The sequence below is a fragment of the Homarus americanus genome, unplaced genomic scaffold (genome assembly GCF_018991925.1).
Source record: "Homarus americanus isolate GMGI-L3 unplaced genomic scaffold, GMGI_Hamer_2.0 scaffold21314, whole genome shotgun sequence".
NCBI classification, from domain to species: domain Eukaryota; kingdom Metazoa; phylum Arthropoda; class Malacostraca; order Decapoda; family Nephropidae; genus Homarus; species Homarus americanus.
The window spans coordinates 262,076-287,091 of NW_024720811.1; the positions used below are offsets into that span (position 1 = coordinate 262,076).

A 25,016-nucleotide genomic window follows, 5' to 3' on the forward strand; every position below is an offset into this window, starting at 1 on the left:
AAGGAAGGGAGCTGGTTTTCATGTTGTTTGCTTCCTTCCCTCTACCATTAAATAAAATTAAGATTTTTTCTTTTCAAATGGGATTTCAAATTTGGATCCTTTATTTTTGACCTAATGGTCAATACAAAATTAATATGTGAGATCCTACACCAACTACAAATGGAATGAAGAAGTAATTTGGAGGGAATTAAAGCAAGCAAATTAAAGGAAGTAACTTACAAAAAAAAAAAAAAGACACTCCCCCTATCTTTTTCCTAATACTGTACAGTAATACCTCGGTTTATGCGGGTTTCGTTTACGCGTTTTGTCATTTACTCGGTACCCTGCCAGAACCGGAATGCCCAATTTACGCGGTGCATCTACTCATATACGCGGAGAGCGGCTGGCGGTCCTGCAGCGCCGTCATTTTTGGATTCAAACCTCCCACCATCTCCCATCATCCCGCCATGCTTGGGCAAGTGGCGCAGGTAGGTTGAGCAGTGGATGCCTCTGTTGCGTTATCGCTGACGTCATATGACGTATCGGACTGTGATTGGGCCTTGCTTCCTTACCTCCCTCCGCCGCTAGCTGTGATTGGTTTAATGTAATATGACGTGCATTCCCGCCAGCGGGTAGAAGGCGCTTGACATGATTTTCGTAAGGATTTCGTTAATCAAATTTTTTTTTCGTTAACCGAAGTTAAGAATCTTATGGAAGGTAACTCGTTACCCGAAATCTCGTTAACCGAGGCGCTCGTTAACCGAGGAGACCACTGTAATGTATGAACCTAATCTGAACTGGTCAGAGGGTCTGTTAAAGCCGAGGTCTGTTATAGACTGTGTCCGTTATATCAAGGGTTTACTGTACTGCCATTAAAGCACCAACAATACTATAAACACTACCACTAATATTAACAATGCCACTGCCATAAACACTACCACTAATATTAACAGTACCACCATCTACATAAATACTATGACTATCAACAATACCACTTAACACTCACCTTGAGGCTGGGAAGGATAAGAAATATTAGTATCTTTTGTAAATGGATCCTCCACAAGAGTAAATAGATCCCAGCGGAATCGGTCTTCATCGAAGGGCAGTCCTTGCTCTAAACTGGTAAGAAGAGTCTGTGAGAAGAATTCCCAGCGTGGTTTGATGTAGTTTAGGACTAGACCAGACCACTGTTTGATGGCATAATCATGGATCTCTCCCGTTGGCCCCCACAAGGTGATCTGGTTCAGGGCGTTGAAAATATAATGGTCACGTTCCTGGTGGTACAAAGAGTAAAGTTAGTGCTTACTGGGCATTTACACAAACATATAGTATACTATACAGTGGTTAACTCTTTGATTGTGAGGTTCCATTCCTGCAACCCTTATGATAAAATAAATCATAATCATAATTACCGTATATCTCGGCCTACAAGACGGAATTTGAACAAAACAAAAAAAAACCAGCCCAAAGTTAGGGGGTCATCTTAAGCACCAGAGATAAAATTCTTACCTCTTAAATATTGCGGTTTAGCGTGTCAAGAGTGGTGATGGAAACATGGTAAACCACTCACAAGGTCCTACCATTAATTATTTTATACTGAAACTTACGTTCGGGAAGCTGGATTAAAATGAAGATTACCGGTATATTAAAATAATAAAAATGCATTATAAACCAGTCTAACATACCGTAAAAGAACAATATTCCCCGGTAATAAACACAGCTGCTATCATCCCCCCCCCCCCCACCCCCATTTGCCAGTGACAAGAAAGGGAAAGTGACCTTGACTGTGACCGCCTGTGGCTATTTTTAGCCGTCCTTGTGTTCAGAGGTGGTCAGTAATGCATAATACTTATCTCCTATAAATAATTAATTTAAATTTTATTTTTTTACAAAGAATATTCAGTAAATGACTGAGTTAATTCTTGAAACTACCAACAGTGACAATTCATAAGGAAACAATACAGTACAGTGGTTGAACTGTTTTCTCATAGCCTCAGTTGACGAATTCAAGTGATTGTTTAACTTCAGGGTGTAACTTAGAACTGAGGTCAAACCTCTTTTACATGAAATGTGTTCAAAACTCAACCTCTGCTTACAACTGTAAATATGGTCTTCATCAATAGCTCACAGGGGTTTGTGTACCTTTTCACTAGTGGCCCAGGAGGCAGAGGCATCTACCCAGCGCCCCAAGAGAAAGTCTGGAGATGTCCCCAGGAGGAGGTCCAAGTCCACCAGTAGCTCCTGAAGGAGGATGTGAGATTCCCTGTTCAGGATGAGCAATTAAAAGCTTATTACAAAAATGACAAAACATATCTAACATGAGGGTGATTGAAATCCATGCTTACTGGTTAATTGAAGTCTAAATCAACATGAGCTATATTTTACACCAATTATTTGAGTTTTTGTGGTCTAAATCAGTTTGGGAAAGAAAATGTTCCCCACAGAAGAACCCTCACATAACTGTTGTACCCATGTTAAGTTTTACTGTAACACGACTCTGCAAGAAAAGAAGTACCAGAAACAGTGTTTTATAAATCACCACTCCAGATAAAAAGAGGTACATCTCTTCTATATAAAATATTTTTTATAAACCTTACTACCACTGTTCTATACAAATCTAATTAACACAGTTCTATAGAAATTTAAGTACAAATAACACTGTTCTTAACAAATCTAAGTAACACTATTCTTGAAAAATTTAAGTAACAATGTTCCATACAACACTACTTGATATAAGCCTAAGTGACACTTCCATATTATAGTATTCTGCACTCCAGATAACACTACTCAAAATATTACTGTATTGAACATAACACTTACTGGAGGGCAAGCAGTACATTGTTGTTGTAGTTCTGTACAAGTCTCAGCACCATTTGTCCTCCCACCAGCTGAGATAAACCAAAAATATAACTTATCATATTTTGAAATACAGAAGCAGGCTGCATGAGTTAGTTTAGGTTAGGAAAAATTTGATTAAGTTTCTCTTTCAAGATAACAAAATAGTAAATCCCCTTTCTAAGATGCAAAATAAAACTTTCAATTCAGAACAGTTAGATACCAGCAGTTAATCAACAATGACATGTTTACAGTTTACGTCATTGATCATAAACAACACCCTGGAATAATAACAAAATAATGAACTGTACTGATGAATCACTTGTTTACATTTGCAAACTTTTCTTCATATGATACAGGGTGGTCAAGAATCATGAAAGACACTATCTCCCATCATTTACTGTCACTCATGTGCTTTGCTATGGTGTTCCCCTTCAATGTTAAGGCATTTCTAGATTGTACACATAAAAATAGTTTCATTTCATACTTACAAATGAGGTTTTTTTTTCCTAATCTAACATCAGATGAGAAACAGAAAAATTGTATATTAAAGAAAAAAAACCCTCTCCCCCCCTTCCCATGCATCCTCCTTTTGGATATACTGTACAGTGGTCCCTCGGTTAACAAACGCTTCGGTTAACAAAAGTTTGGTTAACGAATTACCTTCCATAAGAATCTTCAATTCGGTTAACAAAAAAAATTCAATTAACGAAATCCTTACGAAAATCACATTTTGTTTTGAACATCAGCTGATAAGCTGAGGAGGTACTCAGCCAATTCAGTAATCTCTTCTATGTTTACATTCATTTCCAATGGAGTAAATATCAAGAAAATTGTGCACTTTAATATTTATGCATTTTTTTATACTGTACAGTATTAAAATTATTGGTCATTCTAAAATTTAGCCATCCAAGCTCTGTCTACATAAAGTTTTCCAATTATTATTTTTTGCTCGATATACAGTATGTAACTTTATTCATTTATTGAAACTCATTTACATGCACACACTGTCCTAAGGGCAAAGCTGAACTGTACATGTAATCAAAATAATGTAAAAAATGATTACTAAAATTTTTGTTGAGTGCAAACTATGGCATGTTTACATATGCGATCTCACTTTTTTTACCCTTAATTGTTAGCTACTTCCATTGTTCCATTTATTAACATTAAATAACATTACTTAAAACAACCATATTAATTTTTCTACATTAATTTTAATACAGCTACAATGGAGGTCTTATTTTCTTCAGTTTTATAATTACGTAGAACCAATCAGTCAGTGGTTTGGCAAAAAACTAGTTGTTTTTTACTTTTATTTTGTTTTTAAATAAAGATTTTTTGTTTTATATGGACACTGATATACATGTTTACATTTCCTTACCTTCCATTGTTGGAAAATATTTCCCGTCGTTGTCATACCGACAAAAACAAGAGAAAGAGTAAACACTACAGCCCCTAAGATGTGGAGGTGACCAGGTGTATAAAATGAGTGTTGTATTAAAGATTTCACCTTCTTATACAGATTTTTTTTTAATTGATGAAAATGACGAATGATAAGCAGTTCTAAGTGATGATATTCAGAGGTGTGTATACTTGTGCCAAAAGGACTGTATATCAAGCAACGGTTTCACTGATGTAGGTATTAGGCAGCTAATGTACCAAACAGGGAGGTACTACCGTCTGGGAAGATATTGGAAGCATAATGTATTGTCTAATGGTAGACCCTGCTGCTATGTGACCAAGTCCCAGGTTGATGATCTGACTTTCTGCAGGGTCTCAATGGTTTCTCTTACTTTGACAACACAACATACATACAGGTACGTATATTGTTTCTCACTCTTGATATTTTTTTTTCATTTTTGTATTTCTTTATTATTATTATTATTATTATTATTATTATTATTATTATTATTATTATTATTATTATTATTATTATTATTACATTTCCCCCCCATTGACCTGTGCCCAGGTGGGCTAAAACCCATAATTTTTTTTTTTTTTAAATTTCATTTCCAAAATCAGGGTGCGTCTTCCAAGCCGAAAAAATACGGTACCCAATATCCCATTCAAACAATAGTTTCGGTTCACGAAATTTTCGGTTTACGAACGACCCTCTGGAAAGAATTGAGTTCGTTAACCGAGGGACCACTATATATGTAGAGAACAAGTCTATGAAAACACACACAGAAACAGTGCATCAGAATCTAAAATATAAACAAAACATGGACAGATGACCACAGCAAGAATAAACTTACTTGCAAAATCTGTCTGGTGACATCCACTAAGTCATGTTGGAAGGTGGCTTGATTAGTTACTGATTTGTTCCTTGCTTCAAGACCATTTTTCCTAGGATCTGAGTTGCTTTCCAGTTCCATTTCGACATCCATTTCACTTTCATTTTCTTGTGGCCCATACTTTCCAGTTCTCTTGTTACTCTCTGTTGATGCTGAAATCCCATCCCTAATCAGCTTCCTGTCCATATTGGCTTCACTTATCTCATCTTCTTTTCCCATGGAAGTTTCGAATCTGGGATGAAATGAATTCAGGGAGTTTTTGCCTATCTGACTTAATGCTGAAGCTTTGTCTGTATATTCCATTCTATCAGCAGTATTTGAAACAAATCCAGATCTCCTGACACGATTATGTTGAAGTTCTTGTGTGTTTCTGTGATTCATTTGTCTAATTTCACCATTCTTATTGTTTGAAAAGTCCTGTTTGATTTTATCCAGGTAAAACTCTTGAGACCCAATGTTTAGGCTTGGTTGTTCTTGGGGAAATGATCTATCCAAAACAGCATTATGATCCCCATAACTATCTTCAGTTTCAGTGTTTGGTTTACTAATACTTTGTTTACTCTCTGCAATATCTTCAGCAAAAATTTCTGCATTATTTTCACCCTTAGCAACATTAATTAAAAGGTCCCATGCTGTGATAACATCAACCACTGAATACCAAATCTGTAACAAAATAAATCTTTAAGTCATTTAGAAAAGAATACTTGATCCTGAAATCTCATTTTAGGTTGAATCTGGAATTAAAGCCATGAGTCCTGGATTGTAAACCTAGGTTTAACCTTAAAACACCATAGATTGGGACTAATTTATGAGTTAAGTTACAATTTCCCATCACAACCAAGGGCCAAAAGGGATCTTTAGAAGTAAAAGTTACAATTTCAAGTAGGAAGCAACGAGTTGTGAACACCACATTAGCAGACATGAAATTCAACCTTAAACTAGTGCAGCTATAACTCTTCAGTTCCACTTTATTTCCACCCTACCTAATGGAAGGGGAAGGGTATCTGAGTCACTTAGTGCCGGGCTCATCATAAACAGGAATTTCATGATTATTCCTTCAATTTTTGGCTATTGCCCTCCACTTGGGAACTTGTGAATTCTAAAGCCACTAAAAAATCATAGGGGGTTATTGCAAATGCTCCAAGTGCTAACACGGTATGCAAACCCTTTATCAGATTAACTTATATGTATCAAATTTATTAGGTCAGGAGGAAACTTAACTGATGATGTATGTATGATACGTTGGACACGTCGCGATGTGAGGAGGAGAATTAATCAACCTGTGACCAGCATCCAGTAAACACTATTTAACCAGTGCCCTTTATCATATGGTGTTGACTGTCCTATTGTCATAACATACTTTTGTCTGTAAGCTGTTGCATCATTAAATGAATAACCATTGCAAGTGTTTCATGAAGACCTCAACATAATACTAACCTTAGTAAATATTGTACTATACTGTATACACATTAATATGTGCGAAGATCAACTTGAGACTTCACAGCTGCTTTTAAAAATGAAGATAAAAGACCAACCAGACAGCATGGAGTTTAAACTGGGTTTCAGGGGACTGGTGCCTGCCATCCCCATTATGGTTGCATCACTTGAAGGGTGAATTGCATGTCTGCTAACATATACTTCCCAATTTGTTGCTTCTAATTTTAAGTGGTAAACTGTTGCTTCTAAAGACCTTTTATGAGAGACGTAGTTGTTGCAGGGAAGCATAACTAATTCATGGATTAGTCTCAAGTCAATAATTTCTGAGAATTCAACCTATGTGTACAGTCCACAACTCAAGGCTATAATCCATGAATTGCCTTATGAAAGGCATCGGCCATAAAATTCTACTGAATAAAAAACAAAAATTATCTAAAACTTTGACTGAGGCTTGAGGTTTGTGAGATACAGTATGATGAAAAATTCTGCCACCTGTAATAATTAACAGGACCTTACATTTTTTTCTCATGTTTTTGTTGCTTTTTCTTGCTCCTGTTGTGTCTTCCCCATTCTTTTCCCTTTATATATAAAGAGTGAATTCTGTCCCAAAATTATGGTTGAGAAGATGACATGCTGACAGAAGAAGTGTAAACAATAGACTGGGAGCAAGTGGATGCAAATATGAGGCTTCAGGCAGGCAGCATTATTTTGGCTCAGGTCATCATTTCAGTAATTTATGAGCAGAAGCAGGCAAGGGCCCCATATTGTGCAGTGCTCATGTGATAAGCCACCATGTGAGCCACAAAATGACATACATTCAATTCCAAAATTGCAAGGGTTTACTATACATATAGAGTAACTACAGTATATCAAACAAATACACCCACTTACCTTATCAGGTTTAACATCAAGATGTGGACGAGTCACTAAGACATACTGGCCATGGTTGAGTGTGTGGGTGGCGTCGTTATATACACTCCTCTGTTGTTACAAGTAATGAGTGAGATTCATGATTAATTAGGAAAAATCAAGAAGATTAATTTTGAAAGAAGTTAATTTTGAAAATGGGTTAGAACAAACCACAGTACAGTACTGTACTTGATTTAAATTACAATATAAAGGCATGTAAAAGAGCATATAACTAAGATAGATGTTAAAAAAGAGAACATGTACTAGAAAATTACATGGTTAATAAGATACAGTATCAAGAAATACAATGAGGAATGGTTAATACTGTAACATACATAGAGAACAAAACTAGAAAAATGAAGGATTGGTACTGAAATCCATTTTTTGGATGGGGCTTGTGATGACTCTGTCCCCTCCTGTCATGATCGTGAAGACGGCTAACCTAAAAACCTAAAGGATTCATATTACGCTCAAATGTCCACAAAACCTGAGTCCCCCAGTGGAAACGTCCCCCACCACTGCATCACCCTCTTCCACCAGTGATCCTGATGATCCACCTATGCTTCAGTAACCAGATGTCTCCCTATGTACAGTGCACCACTTCATCAAGCTCTAAACTTCCACATACGAATGTAAGTATAGTATTGGTGACTTAAGTTTCTCATACACAGTACAGTATAGGTATACCTGTATATTAGTGCACTAAGGTATTTTATATATAAGTTGCTATTCGCAGTTTTGCCAATTCGCACCATTTCTTGAAACCTAACCCTCGCGAATGGCAAAGGTTTACCGTATTTAAATGCATTCAGTTACAGTTAAAAATTTTACATGCAATTTGCATGCATCCAGGCATGTTCAAGTTATTCAAACACATGCACAAGTACAGTATTTACATGTCTTCAGCTACTCATGCCTCTTAATGCATTTACATGCATATCAATCAGTTCTGATGTATTCTTGTACAATTATATGTCTTTAAGCTGATTTGTATGGTTTAAAATACATAAATCAACTCACAAGTTGCTTAGGATGAAGCCTGGGTCGGTGCATGATAATCACCCCTTTCCCATGGTATCTGATATATGTTGTGCAGTTGTACACACTACGCTGGAGGAAGGGAGGGAGGGAAAGAAAAAGAGAGAGATAGTGAGAGAGTGATGTTAAAATGGACTTGTGCTACTAACCCTGTCAAGCTTAGAATTATCATTACTTTATAACAGATCATTATAACTGTTTGTAAAGCTTAACTCCTAGCAGATATTCTTTGCCTCTTTCCACTAATCTCTTGGCAATACTATACCTATTAATTTGGTTCAACAAGAGCACTGTCCTCTTCATTGGAAATACTGTACTGTATGGTGATATACCTATTAGCTGGAATAATTGGTGCAGAGCAGTTCCGGAATGAGAGATTTTTGGATATGGCGACGAATTTTACCATCAGGGAAAAAATTTCACCCAAATCCAGGTATTGTACTGGGGAATGTTTTTGGAGTCTAAATTATGCATCTCACACAGAGTGATACAGTTACCCACATGAGTATAGGTGAGGCTACCTTCCTCACCTGCACCTGGTACTGCTTTCTGTTCTTGCCTCCTCAACTTTACCTGGCCAAATGTTACATTGTATATGGTTGACATGCCCACTACATACTCTTGCATCAACACTTTCACATGCAATTTCTTAATTTATTTTATTTTATTTTGGAAGGGATTAGCCCACCCAGGCACAGGTCAATGACCAACATCAGGGCCTCAGAGGCAATAATAATAATAATAATAATAATAATAATAATAATAATAATAATAATAATAATAATAATAATAATAATAATAATAATAATAATAATAATAATAATAAATAAAAATAAAAATAAAAATAATAATAATAATAATAATAAATAATAATAATAATAATAATAATAATAATAATAATAAAAATAAAAATAATAATAATAATAATAATAATAATAATTAATAATATTATTAATAATAATAATAATAATAATAATACAGTGGGGTATGCTATAACGTACCCGTGTACTGTACTGTATAGAGATGCCCAGGGTGTTGTTCAAACCATGTATTTGCAATTATCATCTTGTTTTCCTTACAAAAGTAAATTAATATTTCTCCTTTCTCATTTCTATTACCCAACCCTTTCCCAACTTTTACACTAAAATTACCCATTAGAGTCAGACATACTGTACAGTACAGTATTTGACTTCAGTCTGGACATTGTTGATATAATGCTGGATGCCAAAACCCATTTCCATCTGGAAACATTTCTTGAGCTGTTATATGGATGTGAATTTCATATGAAGGAAGCACAGGGGAAATTATGAAAGGATGGATCGATGTATTAACAGTAGGAGATCAAAAAGACAGGGGTAACACTAAATGCCCCCAGTACCTTCTGGTAAGAGCGTAAATATATCCACAGATGTACACATACTGTAGATAGTAAGACCGTTGCCCCAAGACTCTTCAATCAAGATGAAAAAAATTATGATTCACGAATCAATTTGCTTACCATGAGGAGCTGCCAGGCTCGGCCAAGACGGGGGTCATCAGAGCCATATCTTCTCCTAGCATAGTCAATTGCCCTGGAAACAGGATGGGGGAGTTGTTCAGGTTAAGCCATATAAGTTACTGTATACATATTTTTCTGCAACAGAACAGTGCTAAGGCCAGTCCATCACTGACACACTGACTTGGATTTGGAAGAGGCAGGATAACATGCTAAAAAGTCTTATAAAATAATGGACTAAATAAGTAAAAAAATCAAACTTAACAACTTTGGTACTCTTTACATACAGTACAATGCATGAATGTCAAAGAGGTACTCATCACACACACTATACAGTTTGAGTCTTTATTGTGTGCCTTTCAAAGAATCAATGTCTTCCTTACCCACACATTGTGTGTTTGATACCACAAGTGTTAATGGGTGACTGGTACAAAAATATCATAGTCCTTCAGAAACCATGGCAAATAAACACATATGGTAGTTGTACAGTACTAGTTAACCTGTAAGCACCATATAAGGCAGATGCCTAATTAATATAGTCTAGTTTAGTACAGTAATGTTTACTTGAACATTTATTTGGACACTGGACATCTATGTATATGTTATACTGTACTACTAAAATTTAGTGAGGAAGAAATGATTGATATTGTTGGATAAGTAAGAATTCAGTGACAAGAGTGGAATAGAACAAGCAGGAAAAACCAACCATCACTAACCCAGTACTTGATTATTAAGGTAGTGGGAGTCATCAGCTGCACAATTACCACAGGGCTCAAAAGGTTTAATGATAACACTTTCAACTGATGTAAAGCCCCTGAACTACCCATTAATATGATAGAGATTGGCAGCCACCTCGGGACTAAACCCAAAATGGTTGATTGATTCTGAAATCATGATGGTGGACAGTGGTTGGCACGATGTGTGTACTGACTGGGTAGACATGGCTGTTTTTTTAGACTTACCTCTTGAGGGAAACCTTTGTAGCCAATCTCCCTTGTAATATTGACAATCATGATTGAGTGTGATGGGTGACTGGACCATTAACTCCCAGGTGGTTTCCTACAAGGGATATCCCTAAACAACATGCACCTTAACTTGGTAGAGGACATCAAGTTTAAAAATAAGGTAGATTTCCCATATACTGTGCACTGTACAGTGATCCTCGGTTAACGAACGCATCGGTTAACGAATTACCTTCCATAAGAATATTAAATTTGGTTAACGAACAAAAATTTGGTTAACGAAATTTTTACGAAATCGTGTCAACATGTTTTCACTTGCTCACCAGCTGAAATATTAGTCCGCCAATACAGTAATCGGTTTCAGGGCTTAAATTCGTTCCAATTTGAGTAAATATCAAGAAGGCTGTACTATTAAATAATTTTCCAATTTTTATATTAAAATTTTTAGTCATTTTAACAATTATTTAACATAATTGCAGTACAGGAAACTAGTTTTTGGTGCGCCAAACAGCCACTCAACTCACCCAACAGGCGTCAGTTTGTATCTCTGGTCAGTGGAGGTAACATCTTGCTTGTGACTCTCTTGAACATAAACTATTTTTACATTTTTACAGTACAGTTATTGGTCATTCTGAAATTTATTTAACATATTGACAATATATAGTGCAGTGCAGTGTTGATTTAAAGAAAATAATCTTGAATTACACTTAGTGAACTTAAAATTTTATGGGTGAAATGACGGCATGAAGCATGGGGTGATTTCTCTTCCACCCCCACTTCCTTCTCTTCTCCCTTTTCCTCTACCCCCACATCTAATTCCCATCATCATCATCATCAACCAGGAGCCTTCTACATACACACCTCAAAGTAAGTGTACTTTACTGCATTTATTTTTACTTTGTATGTAATTTTTGTTGAGCTGGAACCAATTACCCAAAATCCCATTGAAAAAATGGTTTCGGTTAACGAACGACCTTCTGGAACAAATTGTGTTCGTTAACCGAGGGACCACTGCACTGGAAAAAAGGAGTCACTCAACCTCAAAACAAACAGAAAATACTTCATTAATAAAGTATATTGATAAATCACACAAAAATAAAATCTTAATTATTACAATAATACAAGTTCAACTGTACAGACCTCGTTAAAAGATGAGTGAACTTACCAAGAAGAAACATTAGGAGATGTGGACCTCCAGCCCAGTTCATTCATAAAATCATACATAACATAATTCTGGTTGATTCCCTCTGGAGTCAGTCCTGTGCCTACCAAAGTCACATTTGGAAACTTTCTGGCATCTTCCATATTCTGTTTAGTGAATGAGTGAAGGATTAGTAACAGGGACAGCAATGGTACTGGAGATGTGGTAGTGGTGGCAATGTAGTGTTGGTAGTATTGTGTTTGATGGTGATAGTGGTAATATGATGGAGTATGGGGTCATGATGTGGTGGTGGACATGGTGATGTAGTAGTCTTATTTTTTATTCCTTCAAGTATATATTTTCAGATTAATAGTTTCTAATATGCTTTTTAACATTCACAAATCTTGAAAGAGATGACATATTTTCAACAATTCTAAAAGCATGAAAAATAAATTAACAAGGATAATAATTAGTAATCCGTTTCTTCCAATCATAAACCTAATCCATGCATCCCTAATCCCTTTAAATCCTAATTCTCATCATAAATATTTTCCTTTTAATCCCAGTTCCTTCTCATCCAGTAATCCACAATCCTACATATCTTTGAATCTCTTCTCACTTATTTCTGAACAGTAACCTTCCTTCCAATAAATTTTTAATCCTTTTTCCCCTATACAGCTCAAGCTAATTAATTGAGGTGATAATCTCTGTGCCCGTTTGTACGGATGCGACCGAAATAGGATGGGGATACCATTCCTCAAAAGGGAAATTCAGTCAAGGGAAGTGGAGCAACTTCCTTTGGGACAAACACATAAATGTAAAAGAATTAGCAGTGGTCCTATTCTTTTTGTCGGCAAACCCAAATTTAAAAAATATGACAATCCTGTTTCCCATGGACAACAAAACGGCAGTGTTTTGTCTCCATCATCAAGGCTCAACCAGATCTTGGCCCCTTCTAAAACTGTCAGAAAAATTTTCAAAGTTTGTGTAACACAAACACTTTACCTCAAAGCAACTTATATACCGGGAGTACAAAACAATTGGGCAGATGCACTGTCCCATCTCAGGCCAGTATCGACGGGAACAGAATGGTCCATAAAGGTATCAGAGTCCAAGAGTCTAGTGTCGAAGTTTGAAACTCCAAAGATAGATCTCTTTGCCTCCCAAAAATATCACAAGATGCCACTTTATGCATCTCTGGAGCGATCGAATCTTTTAGGAAATGCTTTACTCATAGATTGGAACCTTTGGAATTCAATCTATCTGTTCCCACCTGTGAAAATATTGCCCAAAGTGGGTCACAAACTCAGATCCTTCCAAGGAAAGGTCCTCTTAATTGCACCATATTGGATCCTACAACCTTGGTGCCTGGATCTGTTGGACTGGTGCCCGCATCCGCTACAATTGCAACAAGGATGTCTAGCCCAGGTACTACATTCTCAGTTCGAGATATCCTTGGCACTTCACGCTTGGAGTTTCTCAAAAGGAGTTTAAATAGATTGTTGGGTAATTCCAATGTAGCTAACCAAGTACCGGTAATAGCAGGTCATAGGCCCCAAACTTCTATGCAATATGAGAAAGCTTGGAAACTTTTTCAACAAGTTATCAAGTTAACAACTCCAGACACATTGTCGGAAACAGTTGTGTTAGAATTTTTAGAGTTTCTGTTCAGAGTTAAAGGCCTTCAAGGATCGACAATTGCATCTTATAAATCATCACTGGTTGACCCTCTGGCGTGGGGTTTTAATATTACTTTGAACCCAAGGATTTATCAAATGCTCAGATCGTTTTCATTCAGAGACCTCCTCGGCCTAAGAGAATCCCCCACCTTGGTTGGAAAAATTCCAGAAAAACTCTCTCCTATCCGGGCATGGGAACAAGTTTCCTAGGATAAAAATTATGCGCATTTTCCGGAAAAATTGAGAGAAAATATCTCGAAACCACTCCATCCCAGGCCTAGAAAAAATTTATCAGGTGTTCCAAGAGATTGCGTCATGATCTGATGCATCGCCAAGAAGACAACATCTGCTGGTGAGTACAGTATATTTTGTTTATTTATATAGTAGAATCCAAGTTATCCGGCATATATGGGGATTGAGAGGTGCCGGATAATATAAAACTATAAAATAAGAAAATGAAGAGCAAGGGTGTGTAAGAAGTGAACATTGTGGAGGTGGTGGGCTACAACTACATTGCCGACTTGCCAGCCCAGCAACAGCGTTTATTGTTTGTACTTGTAATGAAACTATAGAAGTTGTAGAAAATCATTACAATACTCTAATGTGGCTTAGAAATAAAGAAAAGAAAATGTAATATAAAACAATAAAATAAATAAAAATTAAGTGCATGGGTGTGTATGTGTGAGAAGTGCACGTGTGTGGAGACAGCTATATTACCAAATTGCCAGCCCAGCTACCTCATATAGTATATTGTTATTTGTAATGAATCTATATAAATTGAGGAAAAATTATTACAATACTCTAATGTGGCTTAGAAATAAAGAAAATAAAAAAATCTAGAAAATGAGATAAATGAAAAGCATTGGTGTATATGTGGGAAGAGCATGTCTGTTGAGGTGTGGGTTACTGGGGCAGGATTCACTAACGACTAACAGTCACCATAGATCCCTATGATCAACCTTAAAGCTGGATGGGTGATTCACTAACAGTTTACGGTGACTGTAACCCAACTTATCACAAAGCAAATGTTACAGTGACCCCCAAGCATCCATAGGCTTCCAAAAAGTGGAAACAAGTTCTCATAACTCCCTTACCCTTGACCTTCCCTAACCCTTGACCTTCCCTAACCCCTGACCTTCCCTTGACCTTCCCTAACCCCTGACCTTCCCTTATCCCTGACCTTCCTTAACCCTTGACCTTCCCTAACCCTTGACCTTCCCTTACCCCTGACCTTCCTTAACCCTTGACCTTCCCTAACACACGACCTTCCCTAACCCCTGACCTTCCCTTATCCCTGACCTTTCCTTATCCCTGACCTTCCTTAACCCCTGACCTTCCCTAACACATGACCTTCCCTTAACCCCGACCTTCCTTAACCCCTGACCTTCCTTAACCCCTGACCTTCCCTTACTCCTGACCTTCCCTAACCCCTGACCTTCCCTTAACCTTCCTCACCTTTAAGAGGACGTCAACATTGCCGAAGAGACCGTTAACTCCGCCGTAGTCGAGCAACATGCAGAATATGAAAGGCTGACCAAAGTATGACTCGAGACGGTTGTACTGGGGGGCGATCTCCGAGGCCAAGTCCAGCACCAGCAAGCGACCCTGGAGAAAGCAAAGAAAAAGTGAAAGAAAGAAAGAAAGAAAGAAAGAGGAGATAACAGAGGGAAAGGGGAAGAAGAGAGGAGGTGATGAAAGAAGGTGGTGATGAAAAACAACAGAGGAGAGGAGAGGAGGAAGAAATGAAAAGGGAAAGAAGAGAGGAGGTGATAGTGATGGCAGTGTCCAGGATGGGAAAGGAAGGTGGAATTAATGAAGAGAGAGGAGGAGGAAAGGAGGCAATTAAGAAGATGATGATAAGAAAATGAGTTGGTTGAGGAAGAGGAGGAAGAAGAATGGATAGAGGAAAAGGAGGAAGAGGTGGTAATGGTAAAATGGAGAGGGGATTGTGGTGGAGTGGGGGTGGTGATGGTGGAGTGGGGGTGGAGAGAGGATGGTGATGGAGAGGGGACAGAGAAGAAGAGGAGTGGGGTGGTGGAATTGGTGATGATAGAGAAGGATGGTAGTGATGGAGTAGAAGTGGTGGAGTGGTGGTGGAGAGGAGGTGGTGGTGGAGTGGTGGTGGAGAGGAGGTGGTGCTGATAATGGAGTGGGGCTGGTGGTGGAGGTGGTGGAGGTGGTGGAGGAGGTGGTGGTGGAGGTGGGGGTGGAGAGGTGGTGGTGCTGATAATGGAGTGGGGCTGGTGGTGGAGAGGAGGTGGTGCTGATAATGGAGTGGGGCTGGTGGTGGAGAGGAGGAGGTGCCAAGGCATCCGAGACAACCGTGTCTCTGAGGTGAAGCTTGAGATTGTTAAGCAGCATGAGAATCCCCAGAGGCTGTGTGGGAGTCAGAGTGACGTCTCCACCCCACCTACAAGAGTCCCTTTAGCCTCGAAGGGGACATGTGATGATGACCAGGCTTATTCTTCACGATGTGGTGAGTGTTGTTTAATTGTTTTTTACTGATAATAGTATTGTAGGAATTGCTTTGTTGATGATCTATGTGTGTTTGGTGACTGGCTGGGAACGTATCCCATTGAACACCATGTTATAATGCTCCCTATCTACGACAATTCCCCTAGCGATGGGTTTTTCCTAACCCCATCGTTTATTGAGGTTTACCTGTACATATATAGAAATATTTCATAACAAGGTTTGAAAAAAAAGAAGGTACAGTGCTTAAAGCTAATGAATGGAACCTGTATCCCCCTTACATATCATGTATAGTATAATGATATAAACCTAAGCATGATAATCACTTTAGTTAGCTCTTACTCTCTTCCTCAAATTTTCTCCCTATCTCTACTCACAATAGGGACAGAAGTTAGTAGAGCTTGTGCTTGTGCTTTTTGCCAAAATGATTCAGCACTGAAGAATAGCCAACCTTGCATGACCCTGAGGGATAAATAAATTATTATTCACAAATGAATAAATAAACACGCACGCACACACGCACGTGCGCACACACACACACACACTACATACATATACTGTACCATTTGCCAAATCAAACACAGTAATATAACTCATAACAGAAGTTATTTGGCTCATTTGTCATACAGCATTACATAATAATCACACACTGCCTTATTTATAACAAGTACCCCTCCAATGCACAGGCTAGTTGTGTCTTTCTTGCACGGAAGAGCCACGCTGTATCTATTTTTTCTTTGGATAGATTTTTCGGCAACCATTTCATTATTATTATTTTTTCGTATAAAACCAACTACAGGTACTCCCCGACTTACGACGGGGTTAGGGACCGACATCCAGGTCGTAAGTCGAAATGGTCGTAAGTCGGAAATGCTTGAATAACACATAGACAATCTAAAATTTGGGTCTTTTTCTTCTCAGCACCACAAAACACTCACTTTTAAGCTTGCCAGCCATTTTAAAGGGAATTACGGATGAAAATTTTGTCTGTGTACTGACTTTGGGACTCAAAAATACATAATTTGACCACATTTTGGTACAACTGAGGCGGTCTTAAGTGAGGGTGGACGTAAGTCGAGTCGGTCGTAAGTCGGGGACTACCTGTACAGTATATTATATGTACAGTAGCTAAAAGAGGTATCTGACAAGGTGGGTCCGATGACTTCCAAAATTATACGTACAACTCGTGATGTCTCGGGAGGGTTAGTATACGTGTCTTCACCCACCAGCATTCAGTATCCAACACAAGGGGAGAGTTGACATTTAGGAATAAAATAAATGGTTAAATGATTACTATCACATAGTATAAGGAGACGACACACATAACCCAAAACCTATCGTCGGTGATCTCATATTGTTCCACACAGAGTATGCATATGTTCAGCACTAATTGTTTTAGGGCTCAAATAAATTTATAATTAGATTTTGAGTGAATGTTGTAAGAGTGTGGGGTACAAGTTATTTGGTTCACACTCAGTGTGCTATGGACTGTTGCCAAGTAACCAATTAGTGATGTATTACCATGAGAAAGGAGGCCTACCAGAATGATATGCCAAAACCTCAAGCATCAATCAAAATTACTAGAATTTATTTATTTTTCCTCTTGAATGATGCTTTGGGGCATCATTGCCAATTGGACGAGATTATCTTTGATGCCTGTTTGTCACGGTTCACAAGAGTCTTAAGTACATAAAATATCGTGAACCTTGTAGGGCTTGTAGGGTAAGACTGCATCAGTTCCTGTAATATTTATTAGATAATAGCAGTGTTTTTTTAAGTTTGTACATTGGAGCTGAATGATTGCTAGTGACCAGTAGGCTTGACCAACACTAGCAGATTTAAATACATTGCATGCCTAGTACTTGCCAACAGTGTGTATCAGAGACATGACCAACAGCCCAAACAGCTAACAGGTCAATCAGTGGCGAAGATATTAAAATAAAGCAAAGTAAAGTTAAATATTTGAAAATACACTTACCAAATTGCATTATGATCAACCTTGGTCATGGCCTCATAGATGGCAGCTCCAACGCTCTTGAGGTAATCTGGGTCACTGGATGTTGGTGTCATTTCATTAAAAGTGTCACAATTGTAGAAATGGTCACTCCCAAGCACTGAAGTCATCTGAAATACAAAGAAATCACAGTACAGTGCAATCCTGGTTATCTGGCACCTACGGGGATTGAGGGGTGCCGGAAATAAGAGATTTTCCAGTAAATTGAACCTCATTCCTATGATCCCCAATAAATCCAACAATGCACAGTGCTACAGGCTGACCTCACAAACTTGTCCCAGAAAAATGGACTTCTTTAACATTTATTCCACTCTATATAAACTATCTGGCTTAGAAATAAAGAAAATACAATATAAAACTACAAAATAAGAAAAATGAAGAACATGGGAGTGTGTGTGTGAGAAGTGAACATGTGTGGAGGTGGTGGGCTCTAACTGTGTCACCCACTCACCGGCTCAGCCGCCTCATATATGGTTACATATAATGAAACTATAAAAGTTGTGAAAAAATCATTACAAAACTCTAATGTGGCTTAGAAATAAAGAAAATGTAACAATAAAATATAAAATAAGAAAAGCATAGGGTGTCTGTGTTGGAAGTGAATGTGTGCAGAGGCCATAGGCTATAACTGCATGGTCGCACTCCCTTCCCGATGTGAGGTCATGGAGCACTCAGCGCAGCAGCCATACGCCTGTGAATCTGCTGGTTGACTGCCTGGTTGAACCGTGTCATATTGCCCAGAGGATGGTTGGAGTGTGGAAGGAACTATTTTTGTTTTCCTAAAATATGTACTATTGTATTTTATATGCTATGTACTATAGTTTATTACTTATCATAGCAATAAACATGGCAGCTCATCTCCATTGTGTGTGGTATTCAAACTTACAATTCTAGCTGATTTTGGAGGAATTTATATTTTAATTGTTATCATTTCATGGCAATTCTACTCTAACGATATTTCAGAAATACATAAATAAAGTAGACCCTCAATTCTACAGACATATGGGGAGGGAGGTGGTCTGCTAATGCCAATTGTCCGTTAAATCCAAATAAGGGAGTACAGTACTGTAAAACAAAGGCAAAGTAAACAATACACACAATGAACAGGAAAACACATTAAAAATATAATAAATGTTGAAAATTAATGAAAACAAAGGAGTTTTAAAGTAATTTCACTTACATTAGTGTATATGGTTGATAGCTGAGTTTATTTTGCTGTGATAGTTTAGCAGTGACTTAGAATAACTTATTCCAAGTCTGTGGAGCTTTGGTCCCTCACTTATATTAACTTTATATAGTAAAGTATTATCATACACAGTAATACCCCAGTTGGTCCTCAAGATACGTTCCTGGATAATACAGCGATCTTCAAAACAGAGCTTTAAGGGGTCATTACTGTATACCAATGCATATATGGAGATGCGTTCCTGATGACGTTATTTTTACCTATGAGACAATATACCACTGTATTGTCTGTGTAGGGTATAGGTATTAATAAACAGATTATTATAATAACATATCTGTACTAATTAATGAATAATAAATAAACAATATTGTATCATGAATGACAGTCATTTGATGAATAGTAGTGATGACTGTAGTAGAATGAGTGCGAGACGCAGCGTGTCAAATACTGTGGATGCGAGGGAGGGAGGGAGGGAGGGAGGCAGGCAGTAGATATCATGCTGCTCTGCTCTGGCTGAACTCACAAAAATTATGATTTAGGTGGTGATAACAGAGGTAGTGATGATAATGGGGGTGGTGGTGAGGGAGATTGTGTAAGTGGTGAGAAAGTGATGCGTCTATTGGTGTCTTTGGTAACACTGCGCCTGCAGCACTGTCAGACACTACTGAACAGCTGATATCTACCCACAAAATTGAGTGTACTGTAGGTATAAATGAGCAATGTTGTATCCCTTCAACATTATGTTATATAACATTTTAAAATATGGAGTGAGAAGGCAGAAAGGTGTGGGTGATCAGAGAGATGAAGTGGAAGGGAGTGGTAACATGCACCGGGTGTGTTGTCAAGTGCTCCTCAACAGCTGTTCTTTAACCTGGCACCATGCACTTGTGCTTCAGTTAACCACACACAATTTTATATCATACAATAAGACTTACCGTACACTTAATATAATATTATAAAACAAAGCACTAAACCAGCAACACATCACAACAGCAGTGGGGTTTCTGGCTCTTCTGTATTAACTCCTGTGTTGGGGGTGTGAGTATGATGTTGGGGTGTGGTGTGTGGTGTGGTGTGTGGTGTGTGGTGCGGCATAGTATAGTATGGTGTGGTGTGGTGTGGTGTGTGGTGCGGAGTAGTGTAGTGTAGTGTGGTGTGGTGTGGTGTGGTGTGGTGTAGTGTAGTGTGGTGTGGTGTGGTGTGGTGGGTGGGTCCATACAGTTTTGTTTCTAAGGTATGGTCTTTCTCTTCATCCTTGGGGTGACATTGTTCATACTGTGAGCTGTCTTATGTGGACTCATCGTTGTTGGGTTTGATCATAAATATAACAAGAAACAAGGTAACAAAGATGATGTAGGTTCCAAGAGACAGAGGACATAATGACAAACAGATGTTGCCAAATTGTCTAGGCTCATTGGGTAGCCAAGCTGGATTAGCCAAACACAGACTTCACCCCAGAGTGTAAAAAATTAGTCTAAGGGTGCATTCACTTGGCTGGCCACTCAGTCAATGACAATGCATAACTAACTCAACTCCATAAGTGAATATAAGCTGGATAGCACAGAATTTTGCTCATTAAATCAAATACAGTGCAAACTCATTCACTGAATTTTCATACCTTAAAACATAATGCTCGTTAAACAAATTCTTGTTCATCAGGTACTCGTTCAGCAGGATCTTAATGTTATTTAAAAACTAAACTCTTATGCATCATTTTGCCTACCTCTTGTATGAAAGCTGAGCCAATAGTCTGGAACAAAGGGTCGTTTGGGTCCAACAAGTACGTCCTATAATAAAAAAGTAGGAATCAAATAATTAAATAATTTCTCCTTCACTCTAGCAAATCCTTTCCTTTTAAAGCAAAGACTACACAAAAGTTGATCAAATCTCCTATTGCAGGTGGTGATGGCTGCGAAGCGGAGCTTCAGAGATGCATGGCTGAACAATGAAGATTTCCAGCACTGGTTGTCCCGTGTTGAAGACAATCCATCTACGGCCTTTTGCAAAATATGCAAGAGGGAAGTGAGTGCAGAGTTGACAGCCATAAAACGTCACAAAACGACAAAGATACATTCAGTTTATGAGGCCTCGGAACAACAGGAGGTCCAGCAGGAGAGGATCCCGGTCCACCATGGGAACTATGCAGCAAATGGAGTAGCCATAGCAACAATTCTTTTTGCTTGCTTTATAGCCGAGCACAACTTGCCATTTACCACTGCAGATCATTTAGTAGACCTCATGAAGAGGATGTTTCCTGATTCTGCAATTGCTCAAGGCATGAACATGAAAAGAACAAAATCCACAGAGGTTGTGAGGACGTTAGGACGGTGTGTCACCGAGGATTAGTAGATAAACTTAGAGGAAGTAAATTGTCCATTATTGTTGACGAAACAACAGACATTAGTAAGATGAAAGCATGACCTGTTCTTGTAAGATTTTGGGATTCAACCACAAACAGCATTAAATCTGGGTTATTAGAGGTGATCAATGTATATGGTGATGAATCATCTACAGGGTCAACAGGGGAAAATTTTTATAATTTAATTATGAAAACATTAGAAACTCACCGAATTACACATGAGAACCTGATTGGCTTTGCTGCTGAGGGCGCTAGTAACATTATGGGAGAACACAATTCAGTAAGCAGCAGACTACGTATCACTATTCCTGGTATAACCATATTGAAATGTTGCTTTATAAATAATAATAATAATGATTCTAATATAGTAGTACCCCGATTTACGCAGTCAATTGAACCCAGGGGTACCGAGGAAAGTGAACAACAGAACATATGGGATTAATTCCAATAGAGACTGGCCCGACCCCCAAACTCCACTTTTTCCGACACAATACCTATGTTGTAGTAAAAATAACATCTTAATTTTATGATGGTATGCACATACCTTGTGTAAGGGTCTGTAAAGTGGCTCCAAGCATCCAAGCGTGTGATATTGGCATCAGGGTGAATCCTGCAGAGAGAAATAAATATAAGGCTTTCCATATACAGTATGTAATACAGAAGGATGTAAAGAATAGTTTTACCTTTGGAAAAATTTGCATCAAATTAAGCAAATTTACATTCGGCAAATGCATGACATAGTAAATTAAGCTGACTTTTTCAGAATGAATATATTAATCAAGTTTTAAACATAACAAGACAATGAAAACATATGATACTAAGAGATTGCATGTGATATCACAGATCAGCTGTAGTTTGTTAGTGTCAATGGATCAAACTGCCTTTAACTAGTACTAGCAGTAAGATGTCACATTAAATACTAATGTATTCCACTCAAGTTTTAATACGCACACACATAAAAATCCCAGTACAGGTTGAACCTCCCTAATCCGGCACCCATTGGACCTGACCGGTTCCAGACTATAGAATTTTCCGAACCATGGGTGGTACTGCATTTATTATAACAACTATCTGTGCATACTTTGTGGGAAACAATATGAGACCATGGATGATAAATTTTGGAATATGAAGGCTGTCACTCGTCACATGTAAAATTTCGGAGCATATCGACCCCCACATGCACAGATAGTTGTTTTAGCTACTGTAAATTAATTGTGGCATATGATCAGGTACACCCAAGAAACTATTCATCTCCAGTGCCTCCTGACAATATGCATCAATTAACTGACTGACCTCTCGAACAGTTAGTAAGCCAACTAGTGGCGCGCACTGTTAGTAAACTGTTTATCTACACAGGAAACTAAACATGGAACATAATACAGTATATTTTACACAATGTGACATTCATAAAATTGCACACATTACCTCATTTCACTAATCTATTAACAAGTTTGTGTAATGCCTCTTCACTATCTGTACCAACAGTAGCATCATCACCCTCTACTATACCAAATATTTTATATAATTTTACAATTAACTTTTTTATTTTCATCACTACTTCCAATAATCTCATTAAAATTCTGGATACAGTACCGGTACTGTAGATATTGTAGTGATGGAGATAGTTCACAGACTTGTTTAACTTCCTGTCTAACCCTAAACCAACCAGAATGCTGTGTATTATACATAATATACTAACACATCTACTGATGACAAGAGATTTTTTAATGATGTCACAAAGCTGCAGTGAGTGTTTTGACATTCTGACAAATCTACAATGAGTTGTCTTCCGTTCTGAGTCTCTAGCTTGTCCTACATACCTGGTCAACCCAGCAGGAACATGTCCAGCAAAGGCAGGAAGAACAGGAAACATTCCAAATAGTCGCATCCTGGTGACAATCTGTTTCTGGAGTGCCAAAGTTTGGTTATGCCAGGATGGGGTCAGTGGGCCCCCCCAGCCACGGATGTTACCCATGCGACCCCTGGAAAGAAAGTAGGAGAGAGAGAGAGGAGGAGAATATGTTCGTGAGTAAACTAACTGAAGATGAGGGTATTAACTATCAACAATATGAAAATAATAATAAATGGAAGTAATGCAGAAAATGAGGAGGAAAGATGAGGTTAAATACACAGGAAAAAAGTACTGAACTATATGCAGTAATGTCAATTCATTTCAAGATACAGTATATATCTCCCTGGCTGTGGTTTGAGAAAACAGTACTGCAACTATAAAAAATCGTGAGACTATTTCATTTTGGAAAACATATATTACAGTGGGGTCTCATTTTACGCGAGTCTCACGTGCGTGGTTATCACTTACGTGATTGGTTGAAATGTGACCTGTTATAGCTTACGCGGAAAGCCATGGGTAGCACAGGTAGCCTTCTACATACACACCTCAAAGTAAGTGTACTTTACTATCTTTTTTGTTGATTTCAGGCAATTTTCGGTGAGCTAGAACCAATTACCCAAAGACCCATTGAAACAATGGTTTCGGTTAGCGAGTTTTTCTGTTAACGAGCAACCTTCTGGAACGAATTGTGCTCGTTAACCGAGGGACCACTGTACTGTAAAAACTTAAAAATAGTTTATGTTCAAGAGAGTCTCAAGCAAGATGTTACCTCCACTGAACAGACACACAAATTGACGCAATGCTGGGTGAGTCAAGTGGCTGTTTGGCGCGCTAAAAACTAGTTTCCTGTACTTCAATTATGTTAAATAATTGTTAAAATGACTAAAAATTTTAATATAAAACTTGGAAAAATATTGAATAGTACAACCTTCTTGATATTTACTCAAATGGGAACGAATTTAAGCCCTAGAACCAATTACTGTATTGGCGGACTAATATTCCAGCTGGTGAGCAAGCCAAAACATGTTGAGAGGAATTCGTAAGGAATTCGTTAACCAAATTTTTTTCGTTAACCGAATTGAAGATTCTTATGGAAGGTAATTCGTTGACCGAAATTTCGTTAACCGAGGGATCACTGTATAGTGAATGAGATTCTGCTCTTCATGTAGCAATACAGTACTGTACTGTATACTGTAAAGAAAGAATCGAGGGGTATGGTAGGCACGCCCATGATAAAGCAGTTTATTGGAAAGGTTAGCCTACAATGAGCATGTACTGGGTATCTATCTGAAATGCATGAATTTTAACTCCTCAAAAATACTATGCGTACAGTATATTGTTCGACCCCCAATTTTCTGCATAAA

The 25,016-nt window shown here is 38.0% G+C and overlaps 1 protein-coding gene across 5 annotated transcripts in view; it reads right to left on the minus strand.

Annotated features, from left to right (window-relative positions):
- LOC121861184 (alpha-N-acetylglucosaminidase-like) overlaps positions 1–25,016 on the minus strand; it is a 40,944-nt gene that overhangs the window by 1,083 nt on the left and 14,845 nt on the right. For 2 of the 5 annotated variants that reach the window (XM_042358751.1, XM_042358755.1), the window contains 14 exons: positions 23,621–23,782; positions 22,345–22,410; positions 21,165–21,228; positions 18,220–18,365; positions 16,619–16,703; positions 15,225–15,374; positions 12,115–12,257; positions 9,991–10,063; positions 8,475–8,564; positions 7,437–7,526; positions 5,070–5,771; positions 2,800–2,867; positions 2,122–2,242; positions 986–1,253 (listed from right to left, as the gene is read on the minus strand). In XM_042358751.1, the coding sequence (XP_042214685.1) occupies positions 986–1,253; positions 2,122–2,242; positions 2,800–2,867; positions 5,070–5,771; positions 7,437–7,526; positions 8,475–8,564; positions 9,991–10,063; positions 12,115–12,257; positions 15,225–15,374; positions 16,619–16,703; positions 18,220–18,365; positions 21,165–21,228; positions 22,345–22,410; positions 23,621–23,782 (2,228 nt within the window). The remainder of the gene's footprint in view (positions 1–985; positions 1,254–2,121; positions 2,243–2,799; positions 2,868–5,069; positions 5,772–7,436; positions 7,527–8,474; positions 8,565–9,990; positions 10,064–12,114; positions 12,258–15,224; positions 15,375–16,618; positions 16,704–18,219; positions 18,366–21,164; positions 21,229–22,344; positions 22,411–23,620; positions 23,783–25,016) is intronic. The other 3 variants (XM_042358752.1, XM_042358753.1, XM_042358754.1) reach the window with 3 other exon arrangements.